This window comes from Echinops telfairi, unplaced genomic scaffold (assembly GCF_000313985.2).
Source record: "Echinops telfairi isolate 266 unplaced genomic scaffold, ASM31398v2 ScPeMD7_7467;HRSCAF=8505_0, whole genome shotgun sequence".
NCBI classification, from domain to species: Eukaryota; Metazoa; Chordata; class Mammalia; order Afrosoricida; family Tenrecidae; genus Echinops; species Echinops telfairi.
The window spans coordinates 12018951-12036790 of NW_022111367.1; the positions used below are offsets into that span (position 1 = coordinate 12018951).

General features: G+C 39.1%; 1 protein-coding gene across 1 annotated transcript in view; it reads left to right on the forward strand.

Moving 5' to 3' along the window:
- The window catches only part of ITGBL1 (integrin subunit beta like 1), a 361063-nt gene that overhangs the window by 185822 nt on the left and 157401 nt on the right, over window positions 1-17840 (forward strand). Inside the window, exons 4-6 of the mRNA XM_004704285.3 lie at window positions 2725-2847; window positions 10703-10843; window positions 14715-14855. Of these exons, the coding sequence (XP_004704342.1) occupies window positions 2725-2847; window positions 10703-10843; window positions 14715-14855 (405 nt within the window). The remainder of the gene's footprint in view (window positions 1-2724; window positions 2848-10702; window positions 10844-14714; window positions 14856-17840) is intronic.

Here is a 17840-nt window from a genome sequence, read left to right on the forward strand (position 1 = left end):
GATGGTACTGTTGTGTAAGTGTTGCATTGGATGGTACTGTTGTGTAAGTGTTGCATTGGATGGTACTGGATGGTACTGTGGAGTAAGTGTTGCATTGGATGGTACTGGATGGTACTGTTGTGTAAGTGTTGCATTGGATGGTACTGTTGAGTAAGTGTTGCATTGGACGGTATTGGATGGTACTGTTGTGTAAGTGTTGCATTGGCTGGTACTGGATGGTACCGTTGAGTGAGTGTTGCATTGGCTGGTACTGTTGGTAAGAGTTGCATTGGATGGTACTGGATGGTGCTGTTGAGTAACTATTGCATTGCTAACTACAAAGTTGGCAGTTCAACCTCACCAGCTGATCTATGGGAGAAAATGTATAGTCTCTGCTCTTGTCAGGATTTATGTCCTCAGAAACACTAGATAGGGTCACTATGAGTCATAATTTATTCTACAACAAGGTATGTATGTGTGTTTGTGTGAGTATAGAACCTAGTAGTTTGTTAATATCATTACACAAGAATATCTAATAATTGAACATGTGAGTGGTTTATTAACCTACCCATAAAAAGGAAAAAGGCACTTATAGTATTAGATTTCAAATGAACTTTAAAAAATTAAGATAACTAACTTCAAAGGGAAAACACAAGAACATGAAATTTGATGAAAGTGAATACACATGGATATTCTTATAACAGAAAAATTAGAAACTCAGATTCTACAAAATGACTATGCTTATATGACTTTGGCAGAGAAACTCTTATAGCTAATATCAAATTGAAAGTGGTCTATGTAATGAAATCATACAATGAATATAAAACAAGAACATTACTCATATGAGTCTGGGGAAAAGTTTTGGAATTTTGACTAATTCAGTAGCTTTTGGGAGGCAAAAAGAAGCACTCAACATTTTTTAAAAAGTGTATTGTGTATCAGACACATGGGTGTTTTAGACTGAGTGAAATATTTATCACTTGGTTCTCAAAGCATCTCTATTATATGCAGAGAAGCAATCAGAGAATTTGAGATGTAAGTAATGACTTTAGAAACATAACTAGTGAGACTAAATTCTGAATTCAACTAAAAGTCTACTTTAATCCACCCATGTTCTTTCCAATATACCCCATACAAAATTGACAATATCCAGTAGTTTCAAGGCAAAAATCAACATCATTTTTAGTTCCTCCTCATCCTTTCCAGCTTGAATGCAATCAGTAATAAAGCCCTGCCAATTCCATCTCCTGAAATTATTTCTCAAGTGCACTTGCTTCTTTCTAAGTTTGCTGCCACAGCCCTCGTTCAGCCTCTGCTTGCTTTCTTGCGCACAGATGTCAAAGGCTCTGAACTCTCTCCCCGTGAAGTCACTTTTGCTTCATTGTCATTCGTTCATTCGTTCTCCATATGGCAACCAGAGTACTCTTATACAACTGCACACCTGATCATGACTCCATTGCTGAAAACATTTTTATTTCTTCTTACCATTCTTTGATTAAAATTTGGAAGTGTTGACATGGCTCTTAAAATCTTCATGAAGCTCCCTTAGCTGCCTTGTGTAACCTCATTGTATGCGAGTTTCTAAAGAATGTGATACTTAAGCCTTATCAGGTAGTTGTTCTTCATTATTTCCTTTTATCTCATATATCCTTTGCTGAACTGCACCTCTTCTTCTTCTCCCTTTATCTAGCTTTATTTATTTTTAACTTTGCTCTGAAGCTTAAAAACACTGCCTTCAGGACTGTATTGACATCTAGCTCTCAATTAAATACCCTTGCTATCAGCTTCTGGTACACTTTGCACTTATCCATTCATTTTACCACATGAGTTTTCACTCGCTGAAAACTCTGAGAGGAGGGTTAGGACTGGCTTTATTCCCCAATGCCTTTTAAGAATACACTATGGTGATTGGTGAATGGTAGAACTTCAATTGATATACATGATTGCTTCAATAATTCATTAACAATATTAGAAAAGACGTTCTATAAGTAAGCATTCTACGTTTCAATATTATTTGAATGCTGTTTTGCTGTCAGTTAAAATGCTCTTGGGAAATATAAGCAAATCCTCAGAGTTGACCGGATGTGTGGGATGACTCAATCCCTCGGTCACACGCTAACCTGCCCGGAGATAGCGCTGAGGTCCTAGGAAACTCTGCTAAAGAAACTTTTTTTCTCTTATCCATTTTTTTTTTTTTTTTTGAGAACATCTGGCTCAGGTTAACATTGGGAGTGAGAAATTCTCAGAAGGCATATGTTTTTCATTTATGCAGCTGTTAAAGAATTCATTCTGCAAACACATATTGAAATCATATGCCCAGACATTGTGCAAATCATTGAATTAATACTCTTGAGGAAGGTAAGCAAGGTCACGGCCCTTGTCAAAGATTTGACTTTTCTGGTTAGGTTCAGGTCAATCCCAGGTGTAATCAGAAGATGTTCATGCAGGCAGTGATTAAATGGACACATGTAAGCAGAGGTATATTTAGGACGGTCATATTTACATTCAAGGAATTTTTAGAGGTCAGTAATAAAAACTGCCCTATAAAAACATAATTGTTACGCTATAATGCTCTCACAAAACATTTTATTCTCTATCTCTGCACAGGCCTAGAAATGCATAATTGAAATATTAAATTGATTGATTTGAACTGTGTACCATCCTAAAATGGATGGATTAAAGTGTGCTAATTATCATTTATATTCCTATAACAAACACCCTTTTTCCTTTGTTTTAATGACTTAGGTACATGTCACTGTGGCAGATGTAAGTGTGATAATCTTGATGGAAATAGACTGGTTTATGGAAAATTTTGTGAATGTGATGACAGAGAATGCATAGATGATGAAACAGATGACATATGTGGAGGTATGTATAGTAACTTCATCAACGTATAAAACCACTCAGCCTTTTCACCCGTGTCATTGCAGTGTGTATTGATATAAATTTGTGTACTGGGAATAGTAATTTCATCAGAATCTCTAGATATTTATTCGGAAAATGCTCCATGTGAGGAGTTAAACTAGGGCTTTCGGGGAATAATTGTCCTGTTAAAAATGCAAATCAAGATGGTCCCCAAAGGAGAACTCATGACCTCTGGGCACTAGGCGGTCCGCATCACGCTGGCGGGTTTCTGCTGGTCTTCCGGCTTCCGTGCTTGCTGCAGCTGCTTTTATTTTGCCTCCTTTCTCCTCATTTCTCAATTTCATGTTTTTACTTTATCTCCCCACCCCCAGCCCCTTTCTAAAGCATAAACCTTTGGACAGTAATATGCCCTGTGGGACGCGTCAATGGCCAATGAGATGTTAGTCTAAAATTTAATTCCACACTTCAATAACATTTTCATGACCTTTTCTGTGAATCACCACTAATCCATCATGTTCCTGTGCGTTGTATCAAAGTCTGTGCGCTTGTGAGAGCCACACACTGCAATGAGGACTATGCAGTCGTTAGGCCAAGCTTCACAGCACCGCTGTCTGGTGAGGATAATTTTTATCCAGAGAGACAGATGTGGAAATTGCTGAAAAGACCCTGGATAACCTATACGGGATCATTTCACCGGTTCTGAATGACATTGGTATTTAGACCTAGGTCTGTCTCATGCTACAGACGGTGTGTTAACCCACACTCTGCAGGAAAGCATCCATGTCCATATGTTTATAGAACTTCCAAGAGAAGAGTCTCCTCTCATCATGTGAGTTTCCATGTCTCTGGTCTCTTAACTGTGCAAGCCTGATCAAAGACGTTGATGGTGCTGCCTGAGAAGGAGCGGGGAGCGAAAAGCAGAGTGGTGGCAATCACTTGGCTTATTCAGACAAATGCCTCTTTCCCGTCATTAAGTCTGTTTATCCTCATCACCTATGTCCTCCCCTCCCAGCCATTCAGTAATTGCTTATTTCATTCATCTCGGATAGAATTCCATGGGCTACTGTCATGCTCCTCTAATGGGTGATTTCAGAAAATTGTCCTGAAAGAATTGGGAGCAAATAAGGTGAGAGGAACCACATGGCCATAAGGAGAGTGTCATTAATGTCAAACAGCTTGTCTCTGTTCACACGTGTGATAGGTTGGCTCTTGCGACCATCCAGATAGTCTTATTTCACACACCCTTTCCTTTTCTTCCTGCTTTTATTCTTGGTGGTTACACAAACTTCCAGGGGAAAAGAAACACAAGCTGTAGTGGTTATATGTTAGGCTGGGATCAGCAAGGTCAGCAGTTTGAAACTGCCAGCCACTTGGAGTGAGAAAGAAGAGCTTTCTACTCCCATAGAGTTACAGTCTCAGAAACCCACACGGGCAGTTCTACCCTGTCCTATAGAGTTGTTATCAGTAGGAATTTACTCAATGACAGCGAATTTGCTTTTTGTTAATGTTTTTGAAGCCAGCGACCTCAGCTAGCTGCTGATGCTCAGATACAAGTCTCTTAAGGGCTCAGATCAACTAAAATAATAAGAGCAACTAGAAAATTCAGCCCCAAACAGTATGCATTTCTTCTCTTAATATTTCATAGACAACTGACTCATAAACAACATGGATTGAAGTGCATGGGTCCACTTATACAAAGGTTTTTTCTATAACTATATTGGAAGTTTTTGTAGATTAACAACCATTAGGTAGAGGGAACCAATCACAAGGTTCTACATATAACTCCCTTCCTGGACGGACAACAGGAAAGTTGGTGACGAGAGATGTCGGACAGTGTAAAACATGACAAAATAATTATAATTTATGAATTATCAAGAGTTTGTGAGGGAGAAGGGGGCAGGGAGAGAGGGGGAAAAGGAGGAGCTGATACCAAGGGCTCAAGTAGAAAGCAAATGTTTTGAGAATGACGATGGCAACAAATGCACAAATGTGCTGAACTATAGCCATTCACACTGTACAGTACATACTGTACTGCTGTCATAGTGTGGCTCCCTCCTGCTGCTGTACTGAGTCCAAGTGTGTCTTCATCCACTTCCAACTCCTCGTCGTGGTAACCCGCTCCATGCGCGTATTTCAGTTCCTCTCACCAGTGAATTGTACATCACAGAAAAGAGTGATCTTTCACAGTGTTGGTGGATCTTTCACTACATTTACTACAACATGCAAACCCTGAACAACACCACGAGACCCCCACAAAGTGCCACTCCTGATTCTGGGCGTGCTCCCAAGGAGCAGAGAAAAGTCATGGCATGATAAGAAAACGTTGAATTGCTTGATATGTACCACAGGATGCAGTCTCCAGCTGTGGTTGGCTGCCCTTTCCAGGTAAAGCCATCTAGTTTAAGACTACGGTAAATGCAGAAAAGAAAATCTAGGAAGCCCTTGCTGCAGCTATTCTAGTCCAGTCCAAAAACTTTGGACTTCCCATAAAATACTTTTAACACTTATTAAAAATTCTGCCTTTCTGTGGGTGCCAGATTACTATACAAAAGGCTTTCTTGCCGACATGGTCAGGGGACTTGTAGAAGTTCAGGCAGGATTCAGAAGAGGCTGTAAAACAGGGGTATCATTGCTGATGTCAGATGGATCTTGGCTCAAAGCAGAGAAAGATGTTTATTTGTGTTTCACTGACTATACAAAGGCATTTGACCGTGGAAACCATAATAAACTGTAGTTAACCTTGAGAAGAATGGGCATCCCAGAATGCTTCACTGTGCTCACTTGGAACTTGTACACGGATCAAGAGGCAGCTGTGCAAACAGAACAAGGGAATGGTGCATGGCTTAAAATCAGGAAACGTGTGTGTCAGGGTTGCAGCCTGCCGCCATACTTCTTTCAATCTATATCTTGAGCAAATCCTCTGAGAAGCAAGGTAAAATGAAGAAGAGCGTGGCATCACGCTTGGAGCAAGGTTTGTTAATAATCGAATACAAACAGATGGCATTGCCGATCTTGCGTGCTCAAGTGAGGAGGACTTAAAGCATTTGATGATGAAGATCAAGGATTGTAGTCTTAGTTTGGATTACAACTCAGAATAAGAACCAGCATCCTCGCAACTGGATCATGAGGTAACATGATGAATGGAGGAAAAGTTGAAGTTGTCTTACTTGAAGCCACTGTCAGTGCTCCAGGGAGCAGCAGTCAAGAGATCAAAAGACATCTTGCATTAGGTAAATCTGCTGCACAAGACCACTTTCAAGTATTGAAGAGCAAGGATATTTTTTTGAGGTCTAAGGAGCACCTGACCCAAGCCATGGCATTCTCTATTGCCTCAAATGCAAATAAAAGTTGGACATTAAATAAGGAAGACCATGTAAGAATGGATGTATTTGAATTTTGATCCTGGAGAAGAATCTTGAAAGTACCACAGACTGCCAAATGACAAACAGATCGGTGTTGGAAGAAGTAAGGCCAGAGTGCTCCTTAGAGGTAAGGATGGCAAGACTTTGTGTTCCATCCTTTGGACATGTTGTCAACAGAGACCAGTTTTTGGAGAAGGGCATCATGTGTGGTAAAGTGGGATAATAGCTGAAAAGCAGAAGGCTCTCAAGAATATGGGCTGGCCCCCTGGCTTCATAAATGGGCTCAAGCATAGGAACAATTGTGAGGATGGTGCAGAACCAAGCAGTGTTTTTTTCTCTTGTGGTCGCTATGGGTCAAGTGCCTGCTTGATGGCACTTGAAAACAACAGCAGCAACAACAACAAGAATCTAAATTCCAATTTGATTATATGTAAATCAAAGTCATTATATGGCAATTTAAAGCAAAAGTCAGGTTAAGGATCTAATGCTGGAGAATTTAGCGCCAGTAAAGAGAGGTTTGATAATTTTGGAAAGAGGTTTGACTTAGCCAATGTCAAGACCAGCTTCTGATGACTAAGAGGCAGCCAATGAGTTCACAGACACCATTCAGAAAATCATTGAGGGGAAAGGCTGTATGCCTGAGCAGGTTTTTAATACAGTTGACAGTGCCCTGTGCTGGGGGGAAAACATCACAAGAGACATTTATTATTAAGGAAGAGAAGTGACTACCAGGATTTAAGGCAGCAAAGGGTATGCTAGATCTAGTTTTTTGTGAAAATGAGGTTGAGTTTATGATCAAGACTGCCCTTATTTATAAAGCTTTAACCCTGAGTCTTGAAGGGAAAGCTGGGTGATAATACCAGTTGCCATCAAAGATGCTTGAACAACAAAGATTCCCCTTTCTCTCTTCTAGATTCCTTCCATCAATCCTTGACCCCCAAATCAGAAATGACCTTGCCCTTAAGGAGTTACCTTTTGAAGTTCAATGGCCCTCACCATACAGCACTCAATGAGTTCCACACCAATAGCCTAAGAGTGGTCTATTTGCTCTCAAACGAAGGTCTCCCTTCAGTCTCCACACCAGGGGATCATAAAGTCCTTTAGTGCTCACCATACACAGTGCTTTGGGGAAAGGCGTGTCACCTCTAGGAGGATTACACTATTAATGATACCATTACTATTACAGGGAGGGGAGGGAAAAAAAAAACACCTTGAAAATCATCATGACGGCAACAGTAAATCCTACTGGAGAAAACTGTGTCCAGATGTTGTATGTGACCTCACAGGATCTACAACAGAGCCAATCAAAGACATTTCAGAAAAGATAGTAGATATGGGGGAAAGGTGGAAGGGAGACTGGTGAGGGCTTTCAAGATAAGGGCCTTGGAGTAATTCAAGAGCTAATGGGAATAGAAAGAAGACAATGATTGCAGATGAGTGCTCTGGAATCCATGCCAGATGCCCAAAGGAGGCGTAGACATAGTGCTAGGAAACATATTGACATTAGACCCTCTGGCAGCAAGGTCTTTGTTGAAGACCACCTTTTACTTGGTTCACAACAAGAACCCTTCTATGGTATAGGCACTGACTTTAAAGCAAACCATGGAAGAATAATCGGAACTATCTAGAAATCTGTTTAGAGAAACGAAAGGGCAAAATGTCAGATAGAAAATAGGTAGTTGCTTAAAGACAGAGTGCGTCAGTCTCTCCTGCCTCCCTGTCCATTTTCTTCACTTTTCCATCTCTTCCACCCCTGAGAAAGCAGGATCAAACCTCTTCTTTTTCTCCTCAGTCTATTCAACGTGAAGATGATTTCTCTTGCAAACAGATGACACAAAGTTACTGTATCAAGAAATACAGTACAGCATTGTAAATGTCTTTTCTCTTTCCTTACAATTTTCTTAATCGCATTTCCTTGTCTCTGGCTTACTTTATTGTACAAATACAATTTATAATTCATATAACAAAAATACTGGTCAATTATTTATGTTATCCATAAAGCTTCCAGTCAATAGTAGTTAAGGCTATTTGTAGTTACGTTTTTGGGGGGAGTAGAGGTGTAAAAAGTTATATGCATATTTGCCACTGTGCAAGGAGTTGGTACCTCTAATCTCCTTCATATTCAAGGGTCAACTGCATAACTATTACAGGCAAAAAAAAAGGAACACGGTTTGTAAAAATACATATTCTGATGCATACAACCAAAGCTAAGTCTACTTGTATGTATAACTATAAACATTTCATTTGAACAAAAGAACAGGGAATGTTTAGCTCATTCTACTTACTATTTCCAATTGTTGGAAAGTTAAGCAAGTTTTCCTGGTACAAGTCTGAGTGAGGACACCAGCACTCCAGTAAACATCCTCTGGGGGTGACATTGCCTAGGATTGTAAATCTTTACACTTGTTATTAAAATGAAATAAATCTGTGGAGAGATTATGCTGCAGTTCATCAGTGGTGCAATACAAAGAGGGATTTCCTTGCTCTGCCAATTTACCCTAAGCAAAGAATTGCGTTTATTACAGAATGTGGATGGTTTTAGATTTGATACCTTATGTCAATGATCCAGATGGCATGTTGTGATGTTTTTAATTGAGTTGGGCATTTGTTTACTTTTCTCCATTGACAAGCAAGTATAGTTCAGGCTGATTTTTGTTTCCTGACTCACCTTTATGCAAATGGTTGCCTAGTCACCCTCCAGGTCAATGTTGCTCATTTCTGCATATAGATAGAATTTGGAGGTGAGAGATGTAAATGTATAATCATTTGTTAATATTACTATAACCAAAGCATAGATGAGCACCTTTGGTATAAATTTCCTGAAATGACAAGTAAAATACATTCTGAAGTCTCCTTTGATCAAGTCTTAACAAAACTTGGCTTCTAAGAAGAGCTTCAGTATGTAGTTGTCTTAGTTTTTATTTGCTAGTGTCATCCCTGAGGTTTAGAGAGAAGTACTAGAATCTGATTCAGGTGTAGAGCTGGTGCTTGTAGAGCTAGTTTTAGGCTAATAGATAACCTGTAGGAGTCCCTTGGTGGTATCAACTGTCACGCGATCCACCAGGAGCCTTATAAGGCCTGGAAAGATGCTTTCTTTAAAAGCCTATGGAGTCGTGCTGTGCCAGCAGCATGCATAGGGTGGCCATGAGTTAGCAGGGACTTAGTGGCAACTAACAACAACAAATCAAGTATCTAGGTAGTATATTTGTGTTGTGGATGAAAGGATTTGCATATGTGAATTGAGTAAAAATGAAATTTGTTGTGACGATCGTCATTGCTGATGAAGTTAAGGAGTGACCTTCTGTGGATCTCATGAGTATTTAGCCAGAAAGCCTGGCATGTTGTGCCTTCCGCTGTGTCTCGCTGTAGGGGTCTTTCCCTTTCTCTTTCTCTCTCTGATGCATGCTTGCTTGAAGGAAGTCTCCTCTGAAGAACAAGAAGAGAACGAGACACCAGCATACTCTTACATTGTTAACTTCTCACGAAGCTCCCAGGGTCCCGCTGACTGTCTTGTGATTGACCAGGGATGCTGCAGCACTTAGGGTCTCACACTGTTTCCCATTGCCTGTTGGGGATTAGGGCTGTAAGAGAAGACAGAGGAAGAGCAAGGACTTTAGCCATAGACGCCTATAAATACAAACCACCTTACTTTCCATCAGATTTACAAGTAAACAGACGTGCATTCAGAGTGGCATAACTACAAACAAGACAAGGGAGGAGAAATAGATTTCAAGTCAAATACAATCATTAGGTCTATATAAGGGGACTGCTAGACATGGATTCAGGAAGCCAACAAAGTGTCGTTTTAGAGCACGTTTAGATCAACACATAAAAAAAACCGCTAACAAGTTATAGCCAAAATGGTTGTAATGGTATTTGGGCACAAAGGACTGAAGAAAGCTACCCTTCATGTGTATCCCATTAACAGAATGGAACGTGATGGTTAAATTGAGGTTCCATTATGTTTTATCACACAGAATGAGTAGTAAACTTTGATTTGGCTGACAATCTGTTTCCCATGTGGTGCAATGCAACAGCTGGTGGGACACAGTTGAATGAAAACATGAAATATTTCTTTGGTTTAAAAAGTGATTCAATCATTAATAATGTGCATCCAAGCATTGGTTTCACAATGGTTTCCATTGAAATCTGTTAAGGGCCAATTCAAGAAATGCCATTAGAGCAACTGCTTAAGATACATTGCAGCTTGATACACCCAACTGAGATAGCAAAGTTATATTTTTAAATATTCTTGTTTTAATAACCTACCTGGCTAGGACAACTTGAAGGACACTTTCTTTGTCTGATTACATATTGACACAACTCTAGCGCTAGCAGGGCAAACTCTATCATTGGATTATTTTAAGCAAGGGATGTGGCACAGTTGTGTTTTTTCAAAATGTGAAAATGCTCAAAACAGAAGTAGAAAGTTATTTCTGCCTTTTAAAGTTGCTTTTTTTCTCCCCCTCCCTGTATAAAATTCATTTTGGGTAAAGGCCATGGAAAGTGTTACTGTGGAAACTGTTACTGTGAGGCTGGTTGGCATGGAGATAAATGCGAATTCCAGTGCGACATCACCCCCTGGGAGAGCAAGCGAAGATGCACATCTCCAGATGGCAAAATCTGCAGTAACCGAGGTGTGTCATTCATACACTTTACCCTGTAATCTAGAGGAAGATACAGCTCTCGCTAATGTTCCTTTTCTCTTTTCTCCGCATTTCCTTTCCTGTGAGAGGAAGTCGTTTTTTTTTGGAAAGTCCTTTATTTTGATGTAAATCAACATTGACTCTACAAACACGTCTCTCTCTTTGTTAATTGAAAAGAAAACACAAAAATAAGAAAGTTGCTATCATTCTTGTAGCTTCACTGAACAAATAGTTAACACAGGGACTGTAATGTCTTTGGCAGCCATCCAGAAATAGCCCGGGACAGCTAAAAGGCAATTCTTGTAGAGACTTCTGTTAAATGTCTCTTGACTAACACAACCTTCTACAGCATGAGCAGATAATTATCCAGAGAGCATTCAGAAAACTCTCCGGTCTTAATTATGGGTCAATTGAAGGCTTGCTTGAAACACAGCATCGATGTAGGCTCATTTAACTTCTGAATGCAATGATAAAAAGTGATATTGAACATAGCATAGAAACCACACATCAAATTTAATATTTTCAGGCACATAACAGGTAAAACACAATCCTACAAAATTTCAAATGACCTAAGAGTTTGAAAAAAAATTACTATTGTTAAATATAATTAAAAGAAAATTTACTGTTTATATCAAGCATTAAAAAACAAAACAAGCAAACCAAAAAACCCTTGGAAATAGTTGTCAATGCCCTCTTCTTTTCATGGGACCTTTTCTTCGCCTACTTGATGACAAAAATAAGTAATCACAGTTTATTTTATCAAGTTATAAAAATCTGGGAAAGAGTCAGAGGCACAAAACAGCAGCATACATGAATAATACATTTGAATAAATAATATTTACATGGAACTAGTTGGATTCATTTTTGCACTTAACTTCATTCAAGGGAAAACAAACAAACAAGAAAACTACAGGTCCCTGCCGCCGAGTAGATGCTGGCTCATAGTGACACTATCGAACAGATGCCCCTTTGGCTTCCTGAGCACGTACATCTTGATGGGGGCAGACAACCTCATTATTCTTCTGAGTGACTGGTGGGTTCAAACTGCTGTCCTTGATGTAAGCAGCCTAATGCATAAGCCTCTGTATCCCCAGGGCTCCTGGTTAGAATTGCCTAGAGGAGTAGCATTGGCCATCATTGACCCCATAGAAAGGAAAACAAGAGGTCTGACCTTGGAACAAAAGTCAACAAAAGAAAAAAAATTTAAAAAGTGAAAGAGCGTTATCTTTAATTTAGGTAGAATGGATCTACTTCTATGTCATATTAAGTCATTTGAATTCAATATAGGTTCCAAATACTCTAGAAAGGCATGTTTTCTATGTGTGCTTTTAAAATTCACTATAGTCAAAGTAGCCATCATGATGTCAGTGTATGAAGCTTGAACTGGATTACTTGCAAAACCAGCATTTAGATGTTACTGAGAAAGAGAGACGAGTAAAGTAGAATTGTTGGGGCTGTCAGTTAGGGGTCGGTTTGGCAGCAGAGCTATGCAGGCTCGGAGAGAAGGTCAGCACCCATCAGAGAAACGCATGATGGAGTGCCCAGCAGCTGTCTACCTCTGGGCTTCCTTCCCTGACCTAGTGCCTCAGCCTTTCTGTGTTCGAGGTCGGACCATGGCACATGGGGAACAGCATGGCTGCCTGAGGCTCATAGCTAGTAGGCTTGAGGTAGATGTGAACACTGATCAAGGGCAAGCATTCAAATGATTTATTTTAAGTCACCAAATGCCCCTCAGGTGTCTGTGCAGGGACTCCTGCCTTGTTGCTTCCTAGGGAGCAGAGACCCTGGTCCCTCATTCTTTTTTAGCCCATTTTCAGAGGTCAAAAGAGCGCTACTGCAAACTCAACCAATCAATGATGGAATTTGGTTTATTGAGATTCACATTGGACCCATTCCAAATATGCCTTATAAACTTCATGGAAGGCATGTGATGGTAGTTCTTCTTTTATTGATGCTACTAGGAGAGAAGTAATGCCAATTTTTTAAAGTGAAGATTTTATATGAAGTAGGTAGAGAAAAGAAATGGTCCAGAATCCTTAGTCCTAAGACACACACAGAACCCCAAATTTAAATTTTGTTACATGTGTGTGACCTTTCTTTCTCTTTCTTTTTAATTCACCCATCCCCTCCAGATTCACGCATTCACCTTTTTTTAATGCAAACATTCAATCCTGGTACATATGTACTTGGAGGCCCTAATAATGCTGTTGGGTCAGCATTGAACTTCTAATGTGAAGGTCAGAGGTTCAAACCCATTAGCCACTCCAAGGGAGAAAGAAGAGGCTGTTTGCTCCCATAGCATACTAATTTATAATTTGTTTTCTCATATGTGTTTTGTATGTTTCCATGTTCACAAAGTTAAAATATCATTTTCACTTTTAATGACTGCTTGTAAGTCTATACAACAAACAGACCATCATCATGCTGTGGTTCCTCACTGATTGTTTAATTTTAGTTTTTCAGTAACATATTAACCACCACATTTAAAATTCTTATGCTTATTTTTGTGCCTTTCCTTTCATTTACATTAATTCATTGAAGGGAACTGCTATTCTAAATAGTAAATCCGTCTTTAAAATTTCCTTTAGTGAAATTGCCTGTTATACCAGTTGGTCTTCTATGTATAGTGATGTTGTTCTGCATACTGCAATCTTCTTGGCTTCTACCAACCTATAGTCCCCAATAATTTTAACTTCATATTATTCTTTTAACCTTTTTCCCTTGCTCCCTTATTCACAGTGGACTTGGTGATTCGATTTTTCATGCTTAGTTTTCATCATTGTTTCTCTAGAGAGTTCCCTATTGGTGCTTTAAAATTTTTTCTTATTTTAGTTTTGGGATGATTTTTTTACACATCAATTTGTAGAAATGTCTTGTATATTTCCAGAAGTTGATTTTTATCTTTTACATATGTATGAACTATTTGTTTCCGTTATCTTTTAAATTGATTTATTACATTTTGCTCCTTGCCTAACATTTGCATTCTTTATGGAGTTCAATTTGCTTCTTTTCCTCTTACTAATTCATCACATATGTTTTGAATAAAAAGGAATTTCTTATTTTATAGGTTTATCTTATACACTTAAATATTTACTGTAATGGAAATTAAATTTGATGTAAGAAGTGAGGAAGAGATTTAGATTTATTTTCCCCTCAGTGATGAGCTGGTTCTCCTAAAGTCATGTACTGATAATCCACCGTTCTTGTATAAATGTGATTGATAACTGGACATTACTCTATTCATATCTTCATTGGCCATGCTTTTAGCTCTCAGTTCGTTCTTTAATATATGCTATAATTTGGATTTAACTGCTCTATCAAACCTCTTAATTTTCTATTCCAATGAACGGAACTCCCCAGTATGCTCATAATTTGCTCTCCCAAACTTGGTTCCTCTTCTTTGAGTCCTTCTGCCTGTAACCTCTCTCAGGACAGTTTCCCACCTCTCAGCATAGGCACAGAGTCCCCCCTGACTCTTCAGGAGCACTCCACATTTAATCTCCTTTTCTGAAACACTCAGAGCCCTTATCCCCTACTTTCCAAAATAATAATGATCATTTTTATTGTCTGTTGCTTTGTTTTGTTTTCTTCTTTAGGTTTCTTTTCATTAAATTATGAGCTTTTTTCAGGGCAAATATGACATATTAGGTAGTGTCATAGAATTATTGGCATAGATGGTAATTTTTGTTTATTCGTTCCGAAACGTCAGCTTTAGATGGTGCTTCTTTCTTGGCAGAATATTTTTATTTGAGTAGATGTATTTTCTGAAAACTAAATATGCAATGGGCAAAAAAGGTATTTAAGATGTTTTCTTCTACAATTTTACTTGGCTAGGCTCATGTAAAATTATCTTATCTCCTAGGGACTTGTGTGTGTGGTGAATGCTCTTGCCATGACGTTGACCCCACTGGGGACTGGGGTGATATTCATGGAGACACCTGTGAGTGTGATGAAAGGGACTGTCGAGCAGTGTATGACAGATATTCTGATGACTTCTGTTCAGGTAAGTACTCTCAACACAATCTTAAATAAGACTCTTTAATTACCTATTTGTAGGCTTCTTTCTGATTCTCACAGAAACCGTAGGAAGACGTGAGTTTGCATTCTGCAGTATTATATATTTGCTATACTCTTACTAGTAACTTGGGAAACCAGCAAAGTTCATACATTTGGCAAAGACTAGTTATGAATATGCACCCACTCTCTTATAATTAATCTAACTTCTCTAAAGAGAAATACCATTTCACTGAGCTCTTTGTATTTATTTCTTCACTCTGCTAATACAAAACCAGTTAGCTTGACAATGAATACCATAGTTAAAACTACGATTTCCATATTATAAAAAAATCCTTAAAAACTACAACAATAGAAAAGGCTGCTATTGAGTTAATTTTGACACAGAGTGGCCATATATAGGTTTCTGTAGTTGTGAATCTTTATAGGAGCAGGTAGTCTCATCTTTCTCCTGTTAGGTTGCTAGTGGGTTTGAACTGCTGACCTTGAGGTTAGATGTATTACAAAACTTAGAATAACGCATATTTCTTTGATAAGGTTAAGCTCTATTGGTTTAATGGGCTCAGTGGCAATCCAGTGGATGAATCCCTCGCCATTGCACTTCAGTCTCAGTCACCACCACTCAGCCAGTGGAAGCCTGTGTGCCCCTATTATGCTTCAATGTTTTAGTTGAACTTCCAGACCCCATAGACTAGGAAGAAAGGCATGGCAATCTACTTTTGAAAAGTCAGCCAATGCTATCTCTGTGGATGACATCAATGTGTCATCCATAGGGTCTCCACAAGTTGGGAGGAAACTGGACAGCAGTTAACAGGAACGATACAGTTCACATTAAAATACACTAACATATGTAGTCAAAAATTGATCATCAATTAATGGAACAAATCACTTGTGAAATATTTGTGAAATAGATACTATTTGCTAGAATTGAAACTCTGTCTGGAGTACAGGGCCCAATGGTAAATGCGATGGCAGAATCATAATTTATGTAACTAGCAACTTAGATGCAAACAAATAAATATATTCTATCACAATTTCTAATGATTCAAACCTTGGGGCATGATAGTGGAACAGTGGAACACCTTTATCTGGAAAAAACAAAAACAAAGCACATCATTTAGTTAAACTGGAGCTTTAGACTTTCAGTCTGGTTATATTTGTCTATCCAGGCATCTGAGACGCTGATAAATATCTCTCTTTAAACTTGACTGCTTGGTTGGTGTGTGGATAGACAGGAAACTTCATTGGTCCCCAGAAAGTTTGCCAGCGAAAGGAGATAAAAGGGCTGCCTTATTCCATTATGCCTGTGCAACTTCAAAGGCATCTCTGGCCTAGCCAAGGGGAGCCTGCTGCTAAAACTTCCCATGTCGAAGGGTTTCCCTCTCTGATTATCCTTCCCGCTTGGGAGGATTCCCTAAACACTTTGTGAAATCTGTCTTCTTGAAGGTAAGCCTTTGTCATATCCTTCTATTCCTCATTATTTTTAAGTGTTCTTCATTATCAACACAGGGAGAATAACATAACTAACATCTACCAGTGGGATCTATACAGCAGGATCTGTGCTTAGCACTTTCTAGATTGTTGCAATTATTCTTAAAAGCCTTTGAAGTAGGAAATATATTTTCTGTCTCTTTACACTTGGGGATACTGAAACTCGGGAAAGTTATGTAACTTGCACGAGGTCCCAGGCATATTTTCAAAGCATTAGCAAAGTATATGAACCTGAAAAATTTAAAGGTTATTATTTTACTGAATAAATGTATGTTTAAAATGCAATTTAATACACCAAACATTTACTGAAGACCAATTCTGCCAGAGGCACTGTGAGAAATTCCAGGGCATAAAAATTTCAAAAAGCATAGGCTCTTTCCTCAAGAAATTTAATGCTGAAGGGGGAAAAAAGCTGTCACATAGACCTGCAGTTTAATATACTGTGGTGTGGAAGATTTTCATATCCAGTCATCTATTTGTGCATAAACTTTAGAAAATGGAGACATGAGAAAGAGCAGTGAATGAAACATAAAATCTATGTCCAACCATATGGAATTCACATCCTTGCAGCAAAGAAGAGACAATAAACAAAACAAATAAAACCTATATGCTTTTTTATATTCATAATACTAGAGATTTAAATAGGGAGAAAAGAGGGTAGAGAATGCTGCAGAATATGCTTGCATGCCATTTGAATGAGGAGGACCAGGCACCTCGTGCAGATGGTGTGGTAGAGTTCAAAGCACACGGCATCTGTGGTTCTGCCAGGAAGGGAATGCTCTCAGGCCAAGAGAGATGAACAAGTACAGCAGACAGAGACATTAGAGGGACAGAATATGTACCGGGCACAAGACTTAGTTTGTTATTTCCAGAATATACAAGTAAAGAAGAGAGTGGTAGAAGTTTCAGTTAGAGAAACATAAAATAGAAGGTTTTACCTAGACTTGATTCTAATCATAATGAGAGGTCAGTGATGGTTTTAATCAGGGAAATACAGTAGTCATCATTCGTATGCTAGTCTGTTCATCTGGTGGGCTTGGCTGGGTTGACGAGAGAAACAAATCCAGTGACACATATATGTATAAGAAGGAGCTTTATATCAAGAAATAATTATATATCAAGAAAGCGTCCCAGCCCAGTTCAACCCAAGTCCGTAAGTCTGAGATTAGCCCACAAGTCCCTCTTCAGATTCGCACGGCCACGTGCAATGATGAGCAGGCAGGAAGATCACAGGCCTGCGGGTGCAAAGTCATGCGGATCCAAGGTCGGGAAACAAGGCCGCGTCAGTGGCAGAGAGACGGGGAGGTTTCCCGGGGCCCTCCTTATGTGAAGGTCACACCGACCAGGAAACACCATCAAGCTGTCATCTGATTGACAGGTTGGCTACCACCCCTACACTTTTATACATCTTCATGTTAACATAAAATTATGTAACTACTGCATCTGGGTAAATGTTGGAGCCATTTACTGAAAGGATTACCAT